At 42.0% G+C, this 14,879-nt stretch overlaps 1 protein-coding gene across 1 annotated transcript in view; it reads left to right on the plus strand.

Annotated features, from left to right (window-relative positions):
* The first annotated feature begins 445 nt into the window (after positions 1-445).
* Positions 446-14,879, plus strand: part of PLCG2 (phospholipase C gamma 2) — a 55,714-nt gene continuing 41,280 nt past the window's right edge. The window contains exons 1-2 of the mRNA XM_071440748.1: positions 446-568; positions 4,125-4,358. Of these exons, the coding sequence (XP_071296849.1) occupies positions 4,163-4,358 (196 nt within the window). The 5' untranslated portion in view covers positions 446-568; positions 4,125-4,162. The remainder of the gene's footprint in view (positions 569-4,124; positions 4,359-14,879) is intronic.

Below are 14,879 nucleotides of genomic sequence, written 5' to 3' on the forward strand. Positions count from 1 at the left end.
ATCATCCTACCACCATCCCAATCTGGGAAATACTTTCAGCATTGCCACTCTGAAACTGACGTGTGATACAACTGTAGCGGATCACTTGGAGTCAAACCTTGACGAGATCATTCCAGCGGCAGTGAAGCCGTACAGCCTTTTCCTAAGGCTCAACCACCCTTCCCAGACGGGCAGAACATCAGCTCCGAGCGGGGGGACAGCCCGCCGTGGCAGGGGGACACCGCGCCTCAGGGGCGGCTGTGGGCACGGGGCCCTGCGGGGACAGGGGCTCGCCTCCACAGCAGCCCCGGCACGGGGCGAGGAATCCCGAGGAATCCCGGCCTCGCTTCGGCGCTCAGGAGGACGCGGGAGGGCAGGGCCGGTGGCCCGGGGCTGAGGGCAGGGCCGGTGCTCCGCGGCTGAGGGCAGCCCGCGCCACGGGCGCCCGGGGTGGCCGCGGGGTCAGGTCGGATGGCGCCGCCCCTTCGCAGTGACGGCAGAAGCGGAGCCCCGAGAGGCGCAGCGGGACGGCAGCGCCGGCACTGGCACTGCCCCGCCGCCGCACGGAGCCCCCGCCGCCGCCGCGCAGGTGAGGGCGGCCCGGCGGAGCAGCAGCAGCAGCAGCAGGTGCCCCGGGGCTGGGGCGGGGCGGCCCCGGCGGGAGGGAGGCTCTGGGGGAGGACAGGCGGGCGATGCGCGGGGTCCGTGCAGCGGAGGGTGAGGGACGGTGGTGCCAGAGCGCGGCGGGCACTTGGGCTGGAGGGGACAAGGCAGCCTGGGGGCTCCCTGAGGTGGCCCTGCCGCCCCGCACCCTGTGTCTGGCCGGGCCCCGCCGCAGCCCAGGCTGGAGGAGAAGAAGGAAGGAAAGTGTGGCAGTGCCTGACAGCAGCCCGGCCGTGCGCGGCCCTGCCCGGCTCAGGGCCCGGCTTGCCCCGGCAGGTGGGCACCGGCTTGCGGCGGTTCCGCTCCCCTGCTCGCCCCGCCGGGCTCTGCGGGCAGCAGCCGCATCGCAAGGACCGTGCATCGATTGTTATTAATTATTACTGCTGTGGTACTGCGCTGGTGTCACTGGTGTGGATGCATCTGGCGAGGTGATGTCCTCAATCCAAAGGCAGAGCTCCGGGCAGAGGATGCAACAAACTTATTGCAATGCCCAGAGCACATGGGAAAATTTAGAAATTCACCAGAGGCTTAGAAATTGACCAGAGACAAACTTTGGACTGCACTTCTTGGTTAACTTTCTGTGTCTGGAAAGCACCTGCTGTGTCATGTGGGTGAAATTATAACAGACTATGGATCCATCAGTGGTTCTCTGAGCTATTCTTTGCTAGCTGGTGTGTTTTTAGCTTGCCTTTTCTAGTTTTTCCTCTCTGTGTTACCATGAAGAGACTTACAGGCTATACACCAGTCTTCTGCTAAGAAGGGTTTGTTTGTTAAAGTCTGAAGTAAAACTAAGTGGACAGGATACATTAAATAGAATTTGGATTTTTTTTTTTTTAATGTCCGTGTTGACTTGGTTACTTGCAGTGTGTCTTTTAGACTTTTTGGTCCAGATCAGTCAGTCTTTTCAGTTAAAACCTATCAGAATCAGAACCTGTCTTACACAAACAGTAATAAGTGATCCAAGTTTTGCATATGGTACAGGGCACCTTCAAAATTTAGCTCCTGTAATTCCTACAGTCAAAGGGAAAGAGTCATGTCTGTGTCTAAGCTGGAGCTTGTGGCATGTTTTGATGATTATTAACTCACTTGCTGAGTCCTGTAAGTGGTGCTGGATCTTTCCAACTGAGGCTTAAGTAACTTTTCAGCAGAAGATCAGTGATGCTTCTATTACACACAGCATCTTGTAGTTCACACTCTGCTGGGTTGGAGGCATGCAGGTAAAGGGCTGATGAAGGTCATCACAGAATTCTGCTGCATGAATGGGTAGAAAGATTGTTAATTCAAGTCGTTGTGCAGTGATGGGTGTCAGGAAGGCTGAAGGGCACCTGTGTAAGACAATTCCTGATGTTTGAAGGTCTTATCCAAGGACTTTGTTGGTTCTTTTACCATGGCAGCTTTCTGTGATGTTACTCTTAAAGTGGAGCAGGCAGCCAGAAGAGTCAGTTAGTTAGGTTGTAAAATATTGCAATATCCTTTCCACCTTAAGTCAAAAACTTGGCTTGTGACTTAGGAGTTAAGTTAGATTAAATCCACTGTTCTCTCTGGTTTCGGGAGAAAGAGCTCCTTTAAAAGGGGAAGTACAGTATATTATATTCAACAGAAACTGCTTAAGAAGCCACCTCTGAGAGGCAGTTCCTTTGTACTAAGGGAGTTATCTCTCAAAAAACCTACTGCATTGCCCTTCATTAAACAGCTGTATTTAGAAACTTCTTTTCTTGTTTTTCTAAATCATACTTCATTTAACAGCTATACCTTGTACTGTAAAAGGCAGAGCTGATGTGTTTTTCTATCATCTCTTGAAAAACAATACTCATTTAAAGTTCAGTTTTTTGTTATTCAGTGTAGTGTTGCACAAATGCTTAATTCTTGTCCCAGATCACAGTTTATTTGTTTTATTATGATTATTAATGAAAAGAGCAAAGTGAGAAGACAGGGTTTCTATTTTTTATTAGAAAAATAATTAGAATTATTTTATTAGAAAAATAATTGTTCAAAGATTTTAATTAACTGTTTATATTTCCCTCCTTTCATTTCTTATTTTAACAAATCATTGTAGCAAGATGACCATGGCTGTCTTTTTAGGTGCAGGCCTGTCATAATTTAAATGATTATCTGATTATCTTCAGGCAGTCTAAAAGGATCAGTTACATTATGACTAAAAGAAAATAATAAATTTTTGCTTACAGTACTTCAAAGTTGTTCACTCCCTCCCAGCTGTAGGATTGGGGTACATAAATTTTTTTCAGTAGTATAAGGAAAGAATACTCAATCTTTTTATTAATGTAGCAAGGCAATATAAAACACTAAATGATGTGTATGTTTTGCAAACCATGGAGTGGCTCCTGCTGTAGAGCACTTTGAGCTCATGGTTGGCAGTGTAGAGGTAAGAAGGGACTCTTGTGGCTTCTCTGTTAACTTGCAAGAAAAAAAAAAAAGTGTTTATTGAAGTGGTAGAATTCAAAAAGGGATTGGAAAGATTGCACCGGGCAGCTTCAAAGCCAGGGAGCTGGTTCCTAAGGCAGCTGGTGACACGATGGTGAAAGGCAATTGAGTGCTGGGAATGAGAGGGAGCAGCAAAGGGCAGTCAGGAGGCAGCGCCACGGGGTGAGGGGGCGAGCGCTGGCAGAAGTCTCGAAGGGGAAGCGAGAAGTGCCACGGTCGAATTAGCCATGAACACGGAAACTGAAACTGCTTGTGATGGAGAGCAGTGGCCTGAGCAGAGAGGAAGGGAGGCAGAGGGGAGCCGTGGCTGCTGGCTGAATGCACAGAGCTGCTCCAGACCTGTCCTGCTCGGGGACTGGGGCAAGGGGCATGGCTGGGAGCTGTGTGGCAGCAGCCCATGAGACTTGTGTGACAATGCTACTTGTTCATGGGTGACAGAGCAGCTTGCAGACCATCCTGCTGGTAAATAGTCTCACTGAGGAGTAATCAGGATTGTAATTAGCTGTGTGGTGCAGTGATGTGGAGACCATTTGTGAGATCTGCTCTGTACACATCCCCCTTTTGGCTGTTCTGTGCCAAGATGTGTCCCAAGTGTATGCACACAAATATCTGCCACCCAACATGTGGGTTAGAAAAGGCAGACTGTGTAGGAGAAACAGAGCCATGAAGTTTTAAAAGTGCAAAAACTGATGTTTAGACGTTGCCAGCGCTTAGTGTTTGTATTACTCATGTTTTCCCTTCAGTTCTCAAAAGGACAGTTACCTGCTTTACATCCTCATGTAGGTCTCATCTAATTCTAATAGAGTGCAAGAATTGACACAAGCTGATGCTGCTGGACCTGCCCTCTGTGAAGGCTGTTTGGACCTCCTTTCAGGATAAACCAGCAAGAGTTAATGTTGGCCATGTACCTGCCTTGCATTTGCATGGGCAGGACTCTGTGTTAGGTATCTAACTGCATAAATGTGATCTTTAAAGAAATGAAAATGCTGTTTTAAATATTGAATTTTCTCCCCTTTCTTCCTTATATTTTCTTTCTTCAGGACACTGAAGACCATAAAAGTTTAATTAAAAAGAAAAAATGCCCAGAAAGACTATAGACTATGGAGTGATGCCTGAGTATGAGAAAAGCCAGATCAAAAGGACCTTGGAATTGGGAACTGTTATGACAATATTCAGTCTTAAGAAGAGCAGCCCAGAGAGGAGGACTATTCAGGTCATAATGGAAACCAGGCAGGTAGCATGGAGCAAGACAGCTGACAAGATTGAAGGTTTCTGTGAGTATTTGCAATGTGCACCTGAATTTGGAGTTACTAATAAATTGATGTACTTGTCAGATATTAATTTAACAAGCCTTTCGTTAACACTATGAAGGTTTTGGCTGAAAGAGTTTGGTAATTTGCTGACAATATTTTGAATTGTTGTAATGTAGATGAAGAATCTTCTGCAGCTCATTATTTGGCTATCTAACACTACTTAAATATGATTAACATGCTTTTATCCTTAGCCTTGTTCTTAAAGTTTTCATCTTTGAATGTGATGGTGTTTGTGTTCTCTGAATTGACAGACTGTTTTCCATCATTGTGTCTTATAAATTCAAATGAGTAATTATTCTTTACCACTACTCTCAAAAAAAAAAAAAAAAAGAAAGAAAGAACCAACCAAATGCCTTCAAATACAAGGAAACTGAATTAATTCACATTTTGGTATTCTTGGGTAATTTGCTGTCTCAGGATGGAAGTCATTATTTAGGACGGTTATTGCAGTATTGGAAAGTACCAATGGCTGAGGAGGATGAAGCGGTGAGACATGAGGTGGTTTCAAGGCCCTGAGTTGCTATTGTCTCTTCAGTTGATATTGGAACTGACTAAACCCATTCTTTATAACAAGGTCAGGAAATAGAGGGGTAGTGTAAGGCTAGATAGGGCTGCAAAAACTAGAATAGAAGAATAAAGTGAGACTAATCCTCAGTTTTTACACAGACAACTGATGCCAGGAAAGCTCAGCCTGGACTTTCTGTGATTTGTGCAGCTCAGGGTGGTGCAATGGAATTACAGTGCTTGCATAGGACTATATGGTAACTTTTTAAATTATTGTGAGCATGATTTTGCTCTACAGCTGCTAAATAGTGTTAGTCCTCAATAAAGGAATTGAATAGTTTGTCTGAAATACCAGAATCATTTATTGGTCTGTTGAGGTGCGGATTTTTAGAGGGTTTTGGGTTTTTTTGGTAAATACATGGTAAGTTAAAAATCCATTGGTCTGTAAGGTTGCAAAGACAGGCACTGAGAATTTGCATGATGTTGGGATTGTCTGAGCAGTTTCTCTTCATGCTCTTGACTTTAAAGTATTAAATCTCTGCTACTGTTTCCATTGATTCCTGTCTCATTCCTAGTGGAGACTGGACCTGCAACTGGAAATGTGATATAGTGGAAGTAAAAGACTGGTTGTCTGGGAGGATGTTTTTATCATTGGTTGTGAAAATATGGTAATATTCAGTATTCTGGGGAAAAGCAAACAGGGCTGGACACCAAATTAACAGGTATTCTGGATCATAATCTTTCATTGCCTCAGTTTCTTGTTTGACAAATGAGAGTAATTATCCTTTCTATAATGATGTGTGTGAATGCAAGTACAAGTATTGCTGGTACTGTGCCAAAAAAGAAGCCCTGGCAGGGCATGTAGAATTCAGTTATGAGAGCAGAGCTTGAATATTGTTTAGCAAATAAAGTTTGGGGTTTACACACAGAGCAATAAGATTAAAATATAGCGGAAAATCACCACTCAGTGAGGGAAGGAGACTTCTGAGTCCTCTGGCCAAACCAATCTCTGACTGTGTGTTGAAGTCTTCCTGTAGCCATTTGCACTGAGGGGACAAATTTAAAGCTGAACAGGCTGTGCATTCCAGATGTTGGGGTCAACTTTTTCTGTCTTGTAATTACCTTTTATCAAAGCTTTCTGTGGCTGGTGTGTGTTTGTGTAAGAATAAATAATAAATTAATTAGTTTGCTCTGTGCATGGATTTTAATGCTTTTGAAAGAAGGTGAATATTGTAATTTGACTCTTAAACCTGGGTGATCCAGCAGGGGAATGACTTGCTTCCAGATCCAGGCTAGAACAGGGAATATTGCTCCAGATCTGTGACTTATCCAAATGCCATCTGCCTCCACAACAATTGTAGTGCTCTAGCAGTTTTTTAAATTGAGCAACACTTCAGTGATGTGTGTAACGCTGGGAACTTTAGGTCTGGAAATATGGCCTAGTCTAAAGCACAGATATGTAAAATATTGTTTTATTGGCTTAAAAAGCAATGAATCTGCCCCAACAAGCTGTATTTTTCAGGTATTGTTCCAGAATATGATATGAACAGTTGTTCCAACTCACCATGAACTGTATCTGGTCTACTAGAAATGAAAGTCACTGCAGTTTTAGCTTGCTGACAGTGTTTTTGCTGAAGAGGAAGGAAGTATTTTATTTAGTTAGTTAGTTATTTGTATGTTGCTGTTGCTTCTTTTGACTGAGACTCAGGCTTTCTTTTTGCTTGACAAGTGGAAAAATAATGGATTTGAAGCTTTGCTATTTGAGAATTGAATGGAGTAGCTTCTTGAATATGAATGTATATGCTGGTAGATTGTATTGACTTTGTGACAAATAAAATCCACGTTTTTGTTTCTTGATTTTTTTTTAAAGTGGTTTAGGACAGAGAATTATCATCTCAAGTATTATAATATATTAATATACTTAGGCTGTAAAAAACCTAATATTCATGATATCATCTTAATGGTTGTGTCAGTCCAAAAACAATTAATATTCAGTATGAGTGGGAAAGTTAAGATGGTTTCCTGTTCCATGTGTGCTATTTTAACTCAAGTTTGGCAACTGCTCTTTACAGAAGGCAGAAAACTCAATATTAGCATCTGCTATGGGTTTGTGTTTCTAAATCAGAGAGTGAGAAGAGTTCTTTAACTTTGGGACACAAAAATAGGCTGCTAATAGATAGCAAAGACAGGGTCCAGCTCCCTAACTGCCCTGTGTAGTGTTGTGAATTTTGGATGTCATAGTGCTGATTTTCTTGCTGATGGACTGTAAATGTTTGAAGAACACTCCAATTCCTTTAAGCCAGAGTTGATTATAAGCATTACAATGACCTTTTCCAAGTTTGGTTAATATTGTTTTGGAAATGATTTAAGTTAAGCCTCACAATAACAAAAAGGCAGCTACTCTTATTCTGGAATAAATTGACCGGAGCAGGGGAGAGATGTAGGATTTGCTATGCTTATATAAATAATTACACAACCCCATGGGCCCAAAAGTGGCACTACTGTGTATTTCAAATTGCATTGCTCATAAAAGGCCTCTTTTGTTGAAAACCTGCCAGCATATCTGTTTAGAATAGAATGAAAGAGTTGCTAAAATTAAGGCTATTTCCTGCTCAGTGCAGATGTGTTTCTCTGGATGAGAAACTTCAGAAAACTCTTCCTAGATCCAGGTCTTTGGTGTGGTAAGGAGTGAGGATTTACAAAGGCTAGGAAAGCTGGTTTAAACAATCCTTGTCTTCATTGTGTGGTTCAGATCACACAGAGTCCAAGTACTGGAGATTTTACATTGACCTTTTGAGAGACTTGAGTTGCCATATACAAAAGGAATTTCTAACAGAAAGGAACGGGGGAGAAACCTCTGTATTTTCCCCTAAATGAAAGAACTCAGGTAGGTTGTGTCCTTTAGAGAAGGATATGCTATTTCAACAGTAGATCAAGAGGCACTGTATTTCTGACTGTGCACGACATAAGTTTGAGGTGATGCTTTCACAGCCCAGTATTAAGCAGTTAAATTCCAAGGTTAGTCTCACTTGTGTACCCAGAAAGGCATTTGGGAGAATTAACTTATTTTTGCATGAGAGAAGGAAAGTTTGGTTTCCTTGTACAGAGGGATTTGATTTGCTTGTTTAATTTGTAAAGGACCCTTTTCCTGCAGAAGCCAATCCCTGCATCCTGGCTGGGTAACTGTGAAACTGCCAGCATGGTCTGTTGCCTCCTGATGGTTCTGCTGTGTATTTTTATTGCATGTTTAACCTTTACAGCTGTCTGTGCCTCTGGATGGGTCACACACACCCAGGGATGGTTCTCCCCACCTCAGACTGTCCCAGGGGGTGTTGTGCACACTGGGACAGCCCTGACAGGCAGAGGGGAAGGGAGAGGTGGCCAAGGGAGGGCAGGGTTTGCCAGGACCCTGTGTGGCTGACACCTGGGGTTTGCTGTCTGAGAGGACAGTCCAGAGCTCCCAAATTGTGGTGTAGCATTTATATGCACATGAATAAATTAAGCCCCCAAGTTAGGATATTTAAGCTTGTAGAGCAAGCAGGTGGTGAGGTGTAAATCTCTAGGAAGCTGGTCCATTATGGGTATTCCATTCTTTCTCAGATGCAAAGTGCTTTCAGGACAATTATTAAGGGAAAGCTCTTGGTGACTAGAGTTGGATTAGTCACTGGAAAATGTGTGAGTTTCTGCATATTCTTCCAAGAATCCCTTGAGTGAAGGGATGATTCACAGCCAGGAGAATTTATACTCTCAGAAATCTGTCGTGCCATCCTTGAATGTGCAAGTGTGTGATTCTCTGTAATACAAGCATGCTCATTTCAAGGAAGATTCTATTTGAGGACAGAAGATGATTTCTCTGTTTTTGAATACCTAGGAATTTTTTTTTTAATGTGAAGTGGTGACCTGCTTTTGTAAAATTATATAAACCATATTTAAATCCCTTATTTTTTAGAAAAGAAAGATCACCTTTTCACGTTTTTTTTCATGTTCTTTATTTATCGCAAAAGATTCCATAATAAAAATATCTAGTGACAATTTAGTTGTGCAAGCTCATAACAAGAAATAGGTTTAAAGCATCAGTGGGCCATATTTAGAAAAAGTTATATAATATATCAGTTGTGAAACTGCTCTTTCTGTATGCGGAGTGAGAGGTCAGGGTGTAGATAAGGTGGGAAGAGAAATGTTAGTATTAATTTATTCTGAAAACTTTCTCAGAGGATGAAGTACCTGGACTGGGGAGTGGCAGAGATGCAGACATCATGTCAATGTAATTGTAGAATTATGAAGCAGGGGAATAAAGGCTATAATTAAATTGAAGCTTTTGATGCTCGTGACACACCACAGTACAACAATAGCAGCCATTTCTATTTTCTGCAGGCCAGACCTTTATTAATGCCATAGGACTGTCTTGTGTCTTTTTTCCATTTAGAACAGACACCTGTGTTTGACAATGCATAACATTTATTTTAGAATTAATGTGAACTGCTCATTTCATATTGTCTCGCTGCTCTAGTTTTATGTGTAATAATATTTTCCCAGAGTTTGTAGAAAAAAAAATGACCATTTTAAAATAAATTTGCCATCTCAAAGTCATTTAGCATTACCAATTTTTCATTTAAACTACATAAAAGTGTTATCAAGTGTTAAGTTCACTCGAGATTTTCTTCCCTGCTGAAAAGGGGAGATTTTACAGAATTTGTCCTCTAGAACACGATTAAAAAACCCAGACATAAAAGGAACTTGAATGTTCATGTTTTACAGGTAAAGGGAGTGTGAAAAATCAGACTGAGTAAATTCATGTTAAAGGTAGAATTAGAACCTGTGGGAGCTGCCCTGCTTTTTCTCAATCTGCAAGATTGTCCTGTGCTTTCAGACTTTGTTACACTGCCAAGCAGGAATCACTAATTTCTGCCAAATGTTGCACCTGGATATTTAATGATCAAAGCTCATTATAGGAGCTGTGCATCTGTAATGGAGTCATGTAGATACCAGCACCAGGTCAGGCCACATTCAACTGACAGGGTGAGGGGAAAAGCAGGGATTTGGAGTTTAATTTAATGGCCACCTTCTGTGTGTTGCCATAGGCAGTGCTGTTCTACCTAACAAGGGGTTTTTATCTTGGTTTTATTTTGTGAATTTTATCCAGCAGCATCTTTGCCTTGAAATTAAATTTTGATAATGTTGTTTTTAAAATCTTTGCTGAAATGACTGCCAAAGAGAGCACATGTTTATGCTGTGCATCCTTTTGACTGTCAGATACATTGGGGAACTTAAAAAACTAACACCTAAGAGCGTGTTCGTGCATGTGGCTCACATTCTTAAACATTGATTGTTTTCTATGTGTTAAACAGCTGAGTCATTTATTTAGTAGAATTGTTAATATCAATGGAAATTTCTTCTGTGGCGGAAAACTTTTTTTTCCCATTGGAGAAGATGGTATAAACATTTACAGATCTGTACTGTCTGGGAGAAGTGATGAGCATCTATATATTCTGGTGAGGAGTGTGAAATGAGTGCTTAATTTGGCTTGAATACTGGACTTGATCTTGCTGATTTCTAGTAGGGACCTTTGTTTTCCTTACTGCTTTTAGAATTTTTGTCTGAATTTCCTTACTGTTTCAGACTTAAAGTAATAAATGAACTTAATTCAGATTTAAAACCCCGAGTCTCTATTTTGTCATTTGCTTTCTGTATTCTGAATACTGTTAAAGAACGATATGTCATTGCAAAGTGAATTCACTTCTTGCTCTTTTTGGAGTAGCTTCACAAAGGAACATTAAAATTTACCTTTTTTTGGTGTGTTTTGAAATGGCTGTATTTCAGTTGTTAGCCAGGGGATCTTTGTGTAAGTCTTCAGCTGAGTACATGGAGCTTGGTTTCTGTGGTCAAATGAAAAAATGAACATGTGTAGCCTCTAGCTCCTTTCAAATAATGTCTTCCCTTTAGCAGCTCAGTTCTGCAATGTCTGATGCTAACTTACAACAACCAGACTTCCTGTCATGGCCAGCCAGCAAAACGGGGATGGAATGAACTGCACAGACCTCAGCACCCCTATGTTGGTTGATCAAAGTGAGTGTGAGATGTAGGTACTCCATCCTTTTCCCAAAGTCAGATCTATATGCCAACATTTTTCTTTTGTTTTGTTGCATGGAGCAGAATGTAAACTTTTATGAGCACGTATATAAATTTTACCCTATTCTTATGTCATTTTGTGGAGGTACCCTTTAATTTTTAATATGAAAACAGTAGCCAGGTGTACAGCCCCTTGAATTCAGAGCTCAGACTGGGAAGCACTGTAACATGGTGCTGTACTGAGCAATCCAGTGAGAAGTTATGAATTTAGCAGTAATTTGTTGTTACTGTACGTGCCAGCTCTGTGTGACCTGATTACGTAAAACCCTGTGGGTTTAAAAGGTGCACTTCTCTAAACCTGATGTCAATCACTCAGCTAAATCCCCAGAGGATCCCCTGGAAAGGTACTCATGGGTGCTTTCTCAAGGTGCACCACACTGTCTCTCAGGTTTCATCCTTGTAACTGTGTTTTCAGAAGTTTTGTGGCTGATCTCTAATGACTTCCTTGGGCTGCTGAATGTCTCAGTAAACATCTCTTTTTCTATGAGCTGAATTACTTTCCCTGCCACATCTGGGCTGCCACGCTGCAGGACATTTCTGCTTTCTTGTGACTTTGTCCTCCAAGAGAAGCCTCACCTTGTTCCCTTTAGAGTCACAGACAATTTGTGTTTCATTGCTGCTCTGAAAAAAAGAGGCTGTTAAAACACACCTTGGGTAGTTAATATTTAATTCTGCAGAAGCGAGAGCAGAGCCATTGTCCTCACTAACCATGAAGAACATTTGCAAAAGGCTACTAAAGGCTTTCTTCAGTCACTGGGCACTCATTTGCACACAGCCTCTATTGCAGTGGGCAGTTTCTCCCTTTCTAAAATGAAACCTACCGTGGAATATTTTGTAATGCAAATTTTTGGAACAAAAAGATCTGGTTCTGAGTGTGGAATATTACTATACATATATACACACGTGAAAATGCAATTATATTCATAGAGAGAATGGCCAGCTCATGTCTTAGTGCACACAGCTTGGGTGATGAGTCTCTTATTTTCTTCTTCAAAACATTGCCAGTAGTTTCCCTGAAGTCTTCTTGAGACTTACTGAAATAATGCTCACAGCATGATTTCTGACTCTGTAAGCCTACTCTGAAACTCTCTGTAGGCTTTTCCTTTTCCTTCACTAAGTACATGACTGAGTTTTGAGCTGAGCACCATTTGTGGCCACACACACTGGAGGACTCCTGGGGTATCTGGGCTTTGAATCAGGAATGTTATCTTACAGAACTCTGTAGTCCATAAGGGCAGATTCAGGCAAACTTTTACACTGTTAATGTAGACTTTTCTATCAAGAGTACCTCGATGGGTTGACAGCCTCTAAGGTTTTTTGACCCATGCATTTACTGCAAGCAGCCTGATGGTCCAGCCTAACATTAACTGACTTGAGTAAAGGTGTTCTCGCAAACTCTCTTCCCTCCAGTGAATTTGGACACTTCCAGCTCACAGAAGGTGCTCTGCTGGTGGAACTGGCTGGTTTTCAGCAGGGTCTGTTCCCCAACCCATGTGTCTGTTCAGGTGCTGGATGGTTCTGTTCCCACCCAGAGGTGGCTGGTGGGTGACCATTGTGGCAGACAGCCAGAACTTCTCTCTTGAAATTGCAGTGCAGCACAGTGTTGTGTATAACAATGTAATAATGGGTTTTTTTCCACAGTTCTCCTCTTGACATTCGTTTTCTACCTTTGGTTATCTTGTATCATGCCTTCCCCTCAGCTTGCACAGCACCTGCTATAGTGAAATGCAGGTTCTGTTTTGCCATCTACCTCCAAGTGTGACTGCAGGAAATGTAACAGGAATTTGTACCTGCAAGTGTGTGACTGAACATGATCGCTGCTGCTGGGTTATTTGAATGGAGATCAGTGGAGATGTTGAGGATCAAAAGTTTATTGTTAAGTTCATGGCAATAAAGAGCTCTGTCAGGTGCCCTGGAAGGCACTGAGCAATTCATCTGTGCAGTATTAGGAAAGTATCAATGTAGTAGTGTAAGGAGCCATTGAATTCACTGATTTGCCAAACAACACAGCAGCAGGAGCTGAAGTTCAGCAGCTTCAGGCTTTGAACTGCCTCGAATGCCCATCCAGATCAGAGCCTGAGACAGTGTGGTAATTGAAGGTGCCTTGGAGTCTGGTCTCCTTAAAGAGCCTCTTGAGGCATTGTCAGAATCAATCCGTGACTGATGAGGCTGCTGAGGAGATCCCTTCAACCTGGGGAAATGGTCACATAAAGGGATGGATGAACTGTAAACTAATTGTGGGTTTTAGAGTGGCACTAGACTTTTATAAACGGTTTGGCTGGGGACTGGCTGTGCTGGGGGAGTGCTCTCCTTGTCTTACTGGATGTGAGTCAATTTCTCTACAGGACATACTTTGATTCATGTTTCCTTAGGAAATGTTTTCATCTTCTTTCACCTTTCTTGTGGTAATTGCACCTGCAAGTGTATTGGATTTGGTTTGACTCTGCAAGGTGCACCTGTCCAGGTCTGTGCTTTTTTTGGGTGTATCAGGCCCCAGAAATATGTGTCTGTGAAGCCAGGGCTCTGCAATTTGCATGTGGGATTGAGAAGGAGGAAAGCTCCAGTACTTCAAGGCAGTACAAAGATAGAGTGTCTGAAGTGCTGTGCCTGCAGTTCTGGCATAGGTATGAAATTACATTTGAATTGTTCAGTGACAGATTGTGCTGTTAAAAAAAAGTTCACAGTAACTGCGTAACAACTACGTTGGTACAGTTGATTTACTAATCTGAGTCTGAAACATGTTGCAGCTTTTCCTGGCCTACTCCTTTCTTGGTATAGTTGGAATCAGCCATTCTGGAGTTACTGGGCATCACGTGGAAAACACAGACCTTAGTGCAAGACCAGAATTAATGCTTGGTGTTCATATTTCTCTTTTTTCCTTTTGATCCTCTACATTGGCTTTTCTTTCAATAATGTAGAGTAATACATCCTAACCAACACTATGAAATGTCATTAAAATTCATACAGGTAGTTTCTACTAATTTTTTGAAACTATAATGTGCATTACATCTTTATTTCTGTAAAGATCTAAATAATGTTTAATAAAGCTTGTGTTTTGTACCTGTTTCATTTATTTTCTAAGGAAACGTAATGTATCTTGCTCAAATTCTGTAGGAGATATATATAATATGTTGCCTGAAAATAGTAGGAATGTTAAATTTTGAATTTTGAGTTTTTTAATAGAAATATTTCTTTCTTCTGTCTTTCACCCTATTTTGTTCTCTAGCTGAACCATTCCTCTATTTCCTGAATGTTTAGCAATTAGGGTATAGCGAAACCTTTTCTGAAAAACCAGTTTGAGAAGCAATAACGGGTCTGTGCATACAAAGATCCTTGTGCCACTATGTATATACACACAGGTTCATGCAGGAGAAGGGGTTGAAAGGCTGTAGTGCAAGGAGAAGGGCTGTAGTGAGTGTGTAACTGAGGGGAGACATTGGGTAAGTTTGTGTGTTTATTTCAGAGGTCAGTGTGAGGTAAGACCCCCTGGAAATGACAACAGCAGTGCAGGTTGTGAAACCTCTTTTATCACTGCTTCTAGTTTGGACTTTGAGGGGGCCTTTTGTTGTGTTGTTCACGTGTGTGGATTTACAGGAGTCTGAAAGGAAAGGTATGATTCACTTTGAAGTTAAAAGTGTTTTTCAGCAGGGATTTGTTGGGTGAAGGGAAAGCAGAAGAGGTGACTGGGGTTGCACTTGCCAATGATTGGAATGGGGCAGCCTGGTGTGCAGTCCCGTGCCATTTACTGCAGCCATGCAACCTCCTCCCCTCTCCATCTGGGTATTTCTATCTCTGCATTCTGATTCTTCTCTGTTGATATTAATGTAAATTCATGGTGTAAGATCAGCT

The sequence above is a fragment of the Agelaius tricolor genome, unplaced genomic scaffold (genome assembly GCF_023055355.1).
Source record: "Agelaius tricolor isolate 1412-34295 unplaced genomic scaffold, bAgeTri1.0.p SCAF_15, whole genome shotgun sequence".
Classification (NCBI taxonomy): Eukaryota; Metazoa; Chordata; class Aves; order Passeriformes; family Icteridae; genus Agelaius; species Agelaius tricolor.